Source organism: Gossypium hirsutum, chromosome D01 (genome assembly GCF_007990345.1).
Source record: "Gossypium hirsutum isolate 1008001.06 chromosome D01, Gossypium_hirsutum_v2.1, whole genome shotgun sequence".
NCBI classification, from domain to species: domain Eukaryota; kingdom Viridiplantae; phylum Streptophyta; class Magnoliopsida; order Malvales; family Malvaceae; genus Gossypium; species Gossypium hirsutum.
The window spans coordinates 11,774,813-11,786,432 of record NC_053437.1 but is presented as its reverse complement, the minus strand read 5'-3'; the positions used below and the strand labels follow the sequence as shown (position 1 = coordinate 11,786,432).

The 11,620-nt window shown below is 35.2% G+C and overlaps 1 protein-coding gene across 1 annotated transcript; it reads left to right on the top strand.

Moving 5' to 3' along the window:
• Nucleotides 1–8,525: 8,525 nt before the first annotated feature.
• On the top strand, nucleotides 8,526–10,040 carry LOC107922331 (serine acetyltransferase 1, chloroplastic). The gene is given in 2 exon segments (XM_016852323.2): nucleotides 8,526–8,952; nucleotides 8,955–10,040. Coding segments are annotated over 2 exon segments (1,155 nt in total). The 5' UTR covers nucleotides 8,526–8,631; the 3' UTR covers nucleotides 9,789–10,040.
• Nucleotides 10,041–11,620: the final 1,580 nt, after the last annotated feature.

Here is an 11,620-nt window from a genome sequence, read left to right as displayed (position 1 = left end):
TATATTTTTTAAAATAATATAAAAATTAATATGAGTGGGCCGGACCGAGCCCGAGTTTTAGCATTTTTATCTGGGCTGAGCTTGGAAAAAATTTTAGGCCCATTTTTTAGGTTGGGGTGGGTCCAGCCCATGGACACCTCTAGTGGAAACTACGAATTTAGAATATAGATGTGTGTTTAAATATAATATCCAACAAATAACGAAATGTATAGTTTGGAACTAATTAATTATAATAACACATAAAATATTAAAAAATAAAGCTTTGGTTGAGTGGTGGTAAATTTAAAGTTTTACTAATCTAATTAGTGTATGTTCCAATCCTACAATATGCATATTTTTATTGGTTTTTGTTAAAATAAAAAGATTAAAATACCATCGAATAATATAACTTATTTTAATTACATAAGGATATTTTTATAATTTTCTCAACTGAGTTAGCGCTCGATTGACTCATGACACCAACCTTATTAAAAGCTTAAATAATAGTATAGATGTCATCATAAAAATTATTGATATGTATATACATTCTCAAGAAATTTTTAAATTTGGAAAATATTGTGAAATTAATTTATTAATTCTATATAAATTTTCATTTACAAATTAATTATCCATCATAGAACAATCAAAATTTACCAAGAACTTACCAGAAAGGTGAATAAGCATATCTTATCAAATAGACTTAGCAAAGTGCGCCATAAGGTATAAACAAAAATATACCATAAAGGCATCATATAGATTTATGTGTTTACTATCCCGACGAACTTTCATAGAAAGTGCCATGGGTGTCTCCCTCATGGACTTATCAAAATTTCATGTATCGTGATCAGTCAATTCAATTTACACATTATTGAATGTTACACCATGAACTTACATACAGGCATGTCTTGCCATGGGTCTCAGCGACATGGACTTATACACATTCATGTATCATGATCTGCCAATCCAGTCTTCAACTTATTAAAGGCTACACCATGATGCCATGGGTCTTAACTTCAAGGTTTTACACTTAATTTCATATCGTGATTTGCCAATTTAGTTAGCAATATAAGTCTCATACTAGAGGCTTCATAAAGGAACACTTGCTCAACATTTACTTACCCAGATTTATTTGCATTCCAGACTGAACTCATACTTTCTGTTTATCAAACTTTACCTGTATTCTTACCTTTCAACATTCTTTTTCAACAGAACTTTATACATATCATCATAATCCATATCTCATCTTTACTATACTTATATACTTACCTATTTTCATAGATACCATCATCCTGTATTATAGATATCAAACTAGTCTATCCAGTTGGTTCCTAACCAGATCCCTTTACAACCTAACTAACACAGTACTTCAAACAAACAAGGCGTACTATATCTTTGGTGTTAACCCATACCGTAATTACCTTTTCACTTGACCAAATATTTCTCTTTAAATAACATAATAATCTAAAATAAAAATCTACACTTACTCACACGACGATTAATATATGCCCATGCTTATCGCCAAAAGAAACATATAGGCGAATTACACTTCGCCAAACAAATTATTTTGCCACTATAAGCCAAAATCTTAGATTTGCCAAACTTGGGGTGTAACATACTAGGCTACCACTCATGGTTGGCGAGTTTATCCATAAGTGTATCCTATAAATATCTTACACATGCTTATTCATTATAGATTCATTACAAATGTTAGTCTTTATAGTGTAGGGAAATGGGTTAAGGGTTATTAATACTTTGAAATTATTGCCGAGTGAAAAAAAATACTAACAATGATGTACCATTGCTTTACATCTTTAATCACTTTAAGGTTTAGAGAAATAGGATAAGGTTTTTTTTACAAACCAATAATTTTTTATGGGTTTATTCTACCATGGGAGCAATTTCACAAAAGTTGCTCACTTTCAAGAAAAATAATACCTAGTCACTTAGCTAAATAGTTAACATATTATAACTTTTGGTAGGCTTATATGATTGTTGGGATCAACAAATACCAGTGAGCAATCAAATGCTGAGATTAAGGAAATGGGTAAAAGTTTCTATACACCTATGCTCTAGCACTTTTAAGCAATGTGGTATAGACAATACAAGAATCATACATAGGCATTTATATTAGTCACTTGAATCAATTATTGGGAATGGGTCTTATCCTAAGTTGGATGCCTGATATTCATATCATAATAAATCCATTTTGTGCATTACTGGTTCTCTAGTGTTTTACTAAAATTGAAAGTAAATGAATCAAAATGAATTATGGGAACTAAATTCAAGTGAATCCATTACATAAATGCATAAAATTATTTAGTTGAAGTAATAGAACAGAATAACAAAAATATCATTACATGTATGATCAATGCATCAGATCTCCATCTATTTTTTTTGAAACAACAGATCTCCATCTATTATTTAGGCAAATTCGGGATTGATTTCTATTTCTACAAAGTCAGATCCTTCGTCAGGTTCATCAGATATGAAAGACAAGGCGTCTTCAATAGGAACATCTTTGCCTCGACCTTGACATTGAGCTTCACATTTGCCTCGACCATAACCATTTTCCCCAGCTTCAACAGCTTCATCGATGGGAACACTTATGCAATGACGCAATCATAAATTCCTCCCTTCTATGTCTTGGCCTCCTTCGGAAGGTTGGGCTTTTGCTTTCATGTTTTTCTCCCGATGTTGCGAAATTGGACGTTGAATTCGATATATAAAAGCTTGTCTTGATATATATATACATGGTTTATCGTTGGTTGTAAATTGTTCTGTGTAAATCTTGGATACAGAAAAATTACCATTTTTTTATCAATGCAACTTGTAGCCTATGTTTAAGACAATTAGTCAATTGCTTGACATGCCAAATAAATCTAATAACTCAATTACAATCCCTTCTCGAATGCAAATCTATGAAGATGATAATCATACATATTGTGTCGAAATTTTTTAGATTCCCCTAAATTATCTTAGTACTTGCTAAACTCCACACTTATAAAAGAAATGTATTATTCATCCATACTTTCATAAAGCCAATCACACGTATTTAATACACACAAACTCAACTAACAGACGTTAACTAAAAATACTAAAAACTTCTTAACTAACAACTAGCAGTAACTGTAACTATTATTCCCGTACTTATCAACTTCCCTTCTCGTTAAGGACTTCTTGATTCACATAAACAACACAAAGCTGATCATAAAACTTGGTGAAAGTTCCTACTGGCAATGGTTTTGTCAGTATATCTACAATTTGATCTGAACTAAGTACATGGCCTACTTGGAGCACCCTATCTGCAACCTTTTCTCTGACAAAGAATAAGTCCATCTCGACATGCTTAAATTTTGAGTGCATAACAGGATTCCCTGCTACTGCAACAACGGCTAAACTGTCACACCATATCAAGGCCTTCTTTGGAATTGGAACACACAACTCAGTCAACAATGATCGGATCCACACCATCTCGGCGGTGACATAAGCAACACTATTGTATTATGCTTCTGCTGTTGACCTAGAGATTACTTGTTGTTTCATTGAGCTCCAAGAGATTGGATTCCCCCTAAGAAATACGCAAAAACCTGAGGTTGACCTGCGATCATCTACATTAGACCCCAACTGGCATCAGAGTATCCTTCAAGTAAAAAATTGATGCTCAGGTGAACCTCAATCCATAATTTAGTGGCCCTTGTAAATATCTTAAGATTCTTTTCACAACCTTGAAATGTAGATCTAAAGGTTTGTATATGAAAGGACAAACCTTGTTTAAAGAATAAGCTATGTCTGGCCTAGTGATAACTACATACCTACAAGGTGCCAACAATACTCCTGTAATGATGCCCATCCTTAATAGGACTGCCTGCATTAGCTAACAGACGACATGTGGTAACCATCAGTGTTGGCAAGCTATTTGACTTATCCATGAAGGCTCTTTGAAGAAGATCTGAAATATATTTTCTCTGTGTAAGGAACATTCCTTGTGAAGTGTAATCAACTTCGATGCCAAGGAAATAATTCAACTTCCGTAGGACTTTCAACGAAAACTTTGCATTGAGTAGGGTAACAAACTCGCCTATTGCCTTAGCATCATTCCCAGCGATGATAATGTCATCAACATAGACTAACACATAAACCAACTGAGATCCTGACCGAAGATTGAATAGAGAATTATCCGTTTTGGAGACTTCAAACTTCATGTTTACCAAAAACTTTCTCAACTTATGAAACCAATCCCGAGGTGCTTATTTGAGGCCATACAAGGCCTTTCTTAGCTTACAAACTAGCTACTCACCATTGGGCCCTCACTACTCGAACCTTAGAGGCTGCACCATGTAGATTTCCTCACTCAAATCCCCATTCAAAAATGCATTATTAATGTCAACCTCTGTCTAAGTGGCCAATTGAAAAATACTGGCAAAACAATGACTACTCTGATTGTAGTTAGCTTAACCACAGGGCTGAATATTTCTTGAATATCAATGCCAGCTTCCTGCAAGTAGCCCTTAACCACAAGCCTGCCCTTATACCGAGCAATTGAGCCGTCTGCATGTCTTTTGATCTTAAAAATCCACTTACAACCTACAGCCCGATGACCTTCAGGTAATGGCATAAGATCTCAAGTATGATTAGCGAGCAAGACACTATATTCAGCTCGAGCAGCTGTTGTCCAAGTAGGACTTTGAAAGGCTTCATTTATGGTTAAATGTTCCTTCTCAGCTAGTATAGAAGTAAAAATTTTAGGTTTAAAAACTCCACTTTTGGAACGAGTTTGCATGGGTGAGCATTCACATTCGAAGGAACTCCTGTAATGCACTCAGTCTGACCACAGGATAGAGACACCTCAGCTGCTAGTGGAAGGTCAGCAGAGGAGCTGGAAGGAGATTGAGTCCTATGAGAATGGACTGAAGAAGGTGCCACAGGAGACACTCTAACTGATTTTACGTTAGTTTATGCAAAAGTGGATCCAGGAGGATCATTGGCCACAATTATAAGAAGCATGGTCTGTTGATGAGGATCCTTTGTAGAAATAACTTGAGATCGAGAGTAAAACCCATCATGAAATAGAAATCGAGCCTCATCGAATCGAACGTGTCGAGAAAGATAAACTCGACCATTTTCAGTAAGACACTTATACCACTTTGTATTAGGAGCAGTTCTAAGAAAAACACACGTTTGAGACCTGAACTGTAACTTATGTTGTTGAAAAAGTCTCAAATCAGGAAAACAAGCACAACCAAACACTCGAAGTAGACCAAAGTCAGGCTTGTGTTTATGAAGTGCTTCATAAGGACTCACTTACTGTAGAACAAGAGTAGGTAGTCTATTTGTCAAGTAAACAACATGCGCAAAGACATAAAACCAGAATTTCAAAGGCATACCAGACTGAGCTCGAAGAGACAAGCCCATATCAACGATTTGTCTATGCTTCTTTTCAGCAACTCTATTATGCTCTGATGTGTAGGGACAAGTGACCCTATGTTGTATACCCAATTGAGAGAGCTTTTTCGACAAGACACGATACTCTCTCCCCAGTCAGTTTGTAGCATCTTGATAGAACGATCAAATTGAACTTTGACCATCTGATGGAAATTGAAAAGACAATGAACCACCTCAGATTTATTCTTAAGAAAATAGACCCACGTGTATCTGCTGTACATATAAAAAAAGACGTAATAAGAAAAACCATTTGAAGCCATGTGAGCTGGTCCCCATACATCAGACATCACAAGTTCAAAAGGAAATGAGTACACTGTTTGTGAAGAAATAAAAGATAGCTTGTGAGCCTTGCCTAGCTAACAAGCTGTACATATATGAGGCAAACTACTATGATCAAAAGGAACTTTACAAGATTTTAATACATGAGCTAAGGTGTTCGAGTAAAGATGGCCAAGCCTTTTGTGCCATAGAACAGCAGACGAGAATTGAGCACTGTTTAACAAACATGAGCTAGGCTTCAAGTGAGAACAGTCATTGTTAAGAATAGACTTTAAAAACTGAAATCTGTATAGGCCCTCATGCATGTGGCCCTCGAGAAGAGTCATCCCTGTCTGGATGTCCTTCACAAAACACAAAAATGGGTGAAATTCAAAATAAACACCGTTTTTTAGCAAACTGACCCATAGACATCAAATTCTTGCAAACTGTAGGAACATGTAAAACATTATAAAGACGCAGAAGTCTGGAACCAGCCAAGACAGTAGATGAGCCAACATTAGCTATAGAGATAGACTTACTATTTCCCCTAATGACTTGGCCTGTACCTGTGTAATGAGAGACAATCGTAAGAGTAGACCTTTTAGGTGTAACATGATTCGTTGCACCAGAATCTGGATACCAAGTCTGATTAGAAATAACAGGAGCTTGTGAGGGTGGTGAATGAGAACATGAGCTAGAACAATGAACTATGGATGAGCATGCAGTCGAAGAAGAAGCAAGATCATAAGCTTTATCAAAGTTGACTGAAGGGTTTTAACCAGAAAAATTCTCATCAAAACGATGATAATAGTTCTAAACAACATAACCAATCTTCCCACATAGCTGACACTATGGTCTAGAACGAGACCAGCCCTGACCAGTACCTCGAGTTCTCCCACGAGACCAGCCTCGGCCCAAACCGCTATACCCTTGCTTGGAAGTCTGAGAATAAGTGGGTTTTGAACCAGCTGAGTTATCTTGATATTTGGTTAGCAAGTTTGCTTGCAAAGGAACTTCTGCCAGTAAAGCTAAATGTTTGGCCTCACAGTCAAGAAGTATATCAGTGAGCAAATCCAGAGATACTGAAGTTACAGACACAAAAACTCGAATAGACTCATATTCAATAGGAAGGCCAGACAAAATAACACTGACTTGTTCTCTTTCTGTTACCAAACTACCAACTGCCGTTAAGCTATCACTGAGATTCTGTACCTTAGCCAAATATTCTTTAATGGTTAGGTTAGCCTTCTTGATCGAATACAAGGCATGACGCATACTCGAGATCTTAATATTTGATGTGGTACCAAATCTTCTTTCTATAGTGGTTCAGACATCAAAACTTGTCTTAGCTGCTGTGAGATGAACCAAAACTTCATCAGTAACTCTCGATAGAAGCCAAGAAGCTAGAAATTTATCCTGCTTCCTATGAACAAGAAAAGCAGGATTGTCAACAAGTTGACCATCAAACCCTGCAAGAACCGCAGGAGGAACAGAAACCGTGCCCAGTACAAAACCTTCAAGCCCATAACCTTCAAGAATCAGCAATAGTTGATGCACCCACAACAAGAAATTATGTTCAGCAAGTTTGACCGTATCATGCTTGGCAAAGTAATGAATTGTCGAACCACTACTGCCAAGATCCTGTGAATGAACTGCTCCACCAGTATTGGAAGAATGACGCGGGGTATTAACCCCTGGTACTGCCTCAGTAGCCATGAATAAAGAAGAAAAGAAGAGAAAAACAACCTGTTATATCAAAAAAAAAATATTGGCTCTTGATACCATGTTAAACTCCACACTTATCAAAGAAATGTATTATTCATCCATATTTTCATAAAGCCAATCACATGTATTTAATACACACAGACTCAATTAGACGTTAACTGAAAATACTAACAACTTCCTAACTAACAACTAACAATAACTGTAACTGTTATTCCTAACAATACTCAATCGGATTGATGACGCTCAAGAAAACATAAAAGCAAATAAAAAATAGAATAGCAAAAATGGATATTATTACAGTATCAAAAGGTATTAGAAAAAAGCTCTTCAAATTTAAATATGAAAGTTGATACCATTCAAAAATTAGACATTTAAATTATTTATCACTACTAAAGAAAAGAAAAGAAAAGAAAAGAAAAGAAATAGTGTTACAATTAAAGGTAGGACCACGATTTGACACCAGAGGTAGATCAGGACAATGCTACACCACATTTGGATCAAGTGAATTCCATCCTCATCTTTTACAAATTCAATTTCTAGTGGATTTAAAAAAAAATTGTATATTTTACAAGTAAATTTGAAGATTGATACTTGATTTATTTGTATAAAAGTTAGTTTTAATTTTTAAATATACGTGTCAATGTATTGAGGGCTTATAAAATTTCACTATAAAAATAGGTAATTTATCTAATTGTTAACGGGGTAAAACAAGAAATTTTTTTATGAGTTGAAATTAAATTGTAATATTTATGACGGTAAAAAATATAATTTTATCATTTTAATGGTTTATATTTTTATAAATTTTAAATGATTAAATTAAATTTTTATCATTTTTAGGAAGATTAAAGTATAATTTTATCTTTACTAATATAAAATTTTAAAAATTTTAAAAAATTTAAATTTTCATTTTAGGAGATTCAGAGCCAACCCTAATTCCACTTTTGGTTGCTAATTAGCTAGGTTAATGCTATTGAAAATTATTATAAGTAATATCATTTTACATTTGACTAATTTTAAAAAAGGATTTAGCTTAAAAAATTTCATTTATATATATATATATATATTTTTTTTTTGAGATAAAAGAAGCAAAATTATCAAATAATGTCGGCCAAAATTCCAGGCGCAACCACACGAATATTTTATAGTATATATTTTTCTCTTAGCCTCTTTCTCTTCTATAAATAATTTACAGACCAAAGCCAAATTTCTGAGGAAATCCCAGTTTCCATGAAAATTCTTGGGACATCTCGACCTTTGCCTCTCCCTTTATATAACAATTCTCCTCCTTTCTCTCATCCACACCTTTCTCCTTCAATTTTCCCATCAACCCATTATTCTCACAAGTTTTCGCAATCCATGGCTGCTTGCATTGACATCTCAAGAACAACAGACTCTTCCCAACTTTCCCAACGTCCAAACATTTCTCAACCTGATGAAGTTCTTTACGAGTATGGAAGTTTCTGCAGATCCACTTTCCCAAATAATGTTTCGAGCGTACCCTTGAATAAAAACCACACAAAAACCATCCCTACAAGAAAATCTGTTGATTTTCTTTAGAAGAAAAAGAAGAGGTTGGTGCTTTATGGCTGAAAATGAAAGAAGAAGCAAGGTTAGATGCTGAGCAAGAACCCATCTTATCCAATTATTATTACAGCTCAATCTTTTCTCATAATTCATTTGAAAGTGCTTTAGCCAATCATTTGTCTATCAAATTAGGCAATCCAAGTCTTTCTAGCAGTACTTTATTTGATATTATCATGGCCGTGCTTGTGGAAGATCAAGGAATCATGATAGCTGTTAAGGAAGATTTGAAAGCTGCTAAAGAAAGAGACCCTGCATGTATAAGTTATGTACATTGCTTTTTGAATTTTAAAGGGTTCCTAGCATGTCAATCACATAGGGTAGCCCATAATTTATGGTGTCAAGGGAGGAAAGTTTTGGCCTTGCTGATACAAAATAGGGTGTCTCAGGTTTTTGATGTGGATATTCATCCTGGAGCCAAGATTGGGAGTGGGATATTGTTTGATCATGCTACTGGAGTTATTGTTGGAGAGACAGCAGTGATTGGAAACAATGTGTCAATTTTACATAATGTAACATTAGGAGGAACTGGTAAGGCTTCTGGTGATAGACATCCAAAGATTGGAGATGGGGTTTTGATTGGTGCCGGTACTTGTATTTTAGGGAATATTAAGATTGGTGATGGAGCTAAGATAGGTGCTGGTTCGGTGGTGTTAAAGGACGTGCCTCCAAGGACTACTGCGGTGGGGAATCCGGCTAGATTGGTAGGAGGGAGGGAGAACCCTATAAAGCTTGACAAGATTCCAAGTTTTACCATGGATCATACTTCACACATTGCTGAGTGGTCTGATTATGTCATTTAGAGGGACTACTAATTTTCCTTTCCTAAGTTTTGGAATTTTAGCCTCTTTGGTTTGGACTTTGCAGCCTTTTATTTGTGTTATAAGGGTGAATGCATAGACGTTATGATCCAAATGATGCTACACTTTTTTGTATTGGCCGCTTGTAATATGTTATTGTATTGGCCGCTTTGTTGTAAGTACAATATAGCATGTGCTTTTGTGGGAATTATGATTTCCATTATTGCCAGAATGCGTTGCAGTAGTACTTTTTCATATTTATGATCCATGTTTTTTCAACAGGTATGGATTCAGAGTCTTGCTATTTCCTTTTTCAGGGAACATGAGAGCTCTGTTTTGTTTTAATAGCTGAGTAACCAATAAAGTTTAGTTTTAAATATAGTATTGATATTTAAAAAGAATGGTTAGTGTTGTATCCTTTTGGATCAAAGCCTTAACTAGTTTTTCAGTTGACACAAGTCCTGCACGAGTCAATGAAAAAACTATTTTACATAGAGGTTTTAGGAAAGTATGACCAGAAAATGAGGTACTTAGAGAGTGACATTGCTACACAGTGCAGAGGCAGGGTAGGATTAGAAGAAGGATGATAAAAGTTATGATGGCATATCTTTATTTCCATTTATTCTGTTGGTACTGGGTGGCAAATGCGTAGATGTTATGATCCAAATAATGCTACACTTTATAGCATAAGCCAAAGAGGTTCCTTTTTTTGTTCAGAATAGAAAAAGGTTCTATTTTGTCATTATCTAGTGCTGTAAGGATTGCACTAGAATAGAGTTTAATTCTGAGCTGTTGAGTTTTTACTATTCGATTGTTTATAGATGGGATTTTATGTTCAATGCCTCACTTGGAAAATCTTTACTCGAAAATGAGTTTCTCTTTCATTTTAGAGGTTGAGTATTGTCATATATGGTTGTTTCTGTGTGATGTATTTTTCTCTCTTTTATTTATTAATACCTATCTCCAATCTCATTGAAAGAAAACTGTATTGTCCCCAAGATCAGATTCTAGTGTTCTTTAGGGTAGTTTTCTTAGCATAAAAGAGTTCAAGTATCTAGGCTGATAGAGATTCTGTATATCATTATAAATCTCTGCTACAAAAATTTAAATCAAGTTACATTAACTAAGGCACGCGAAGATGTTGATAAAAGAAAAGGATTCTACATGGCTATGCCTGTTTACTCCATTGATGTTTTTCGGTAAGATATTCCAAGATTATAGCCATAAAAGAAGTTAAAATTTTCCATGTGCTGGTCAGAAAGGTTAAGTTTATTAAATGCATCCATACAGAAATGTCAGTTTTGAGAGGCAAGCAGCAGGTATCAAGACCTGAAAAACTTGCATAAATTAAGAAGAAATGAAAATTTTTCAGCAATACCTGCACAGTTTTCCCTTTAGTCTTGTGTAGTTTTACAATGGATAATTGCTCCCACAATCCTTCACCTTCCTTGTGTTCATTTTCATGGTGTTCAAGATATGGATGAGATCCAAAATAAAGGACTCACCCAAAAATCTACCCCCTGCACCATAGAAGCTACCTCTTATAGGGCACTTTCACCTTTTAATTTTCTCTCTTCCCCATCTCCGCTTAACAGAATTAGCCAAAAGGCATGGTTCCGTGATGCACCTAAACTTGGTGAATTATCACATATTGTTCTTTCTTCTCCAGAGGCTGCTAGAGAAGTGATGAAAACACATGACATCAATTTTGCTAACAGGCCCTTTCTCCTAGATGCTGAAATCATAATGAACCATTTTTCAGATATTGCTTTTGCATCATATGGAGGCTATTGGAGGCAGCTTCGAAAGGTTTGCACATTGGAGCTGTTAAGTAC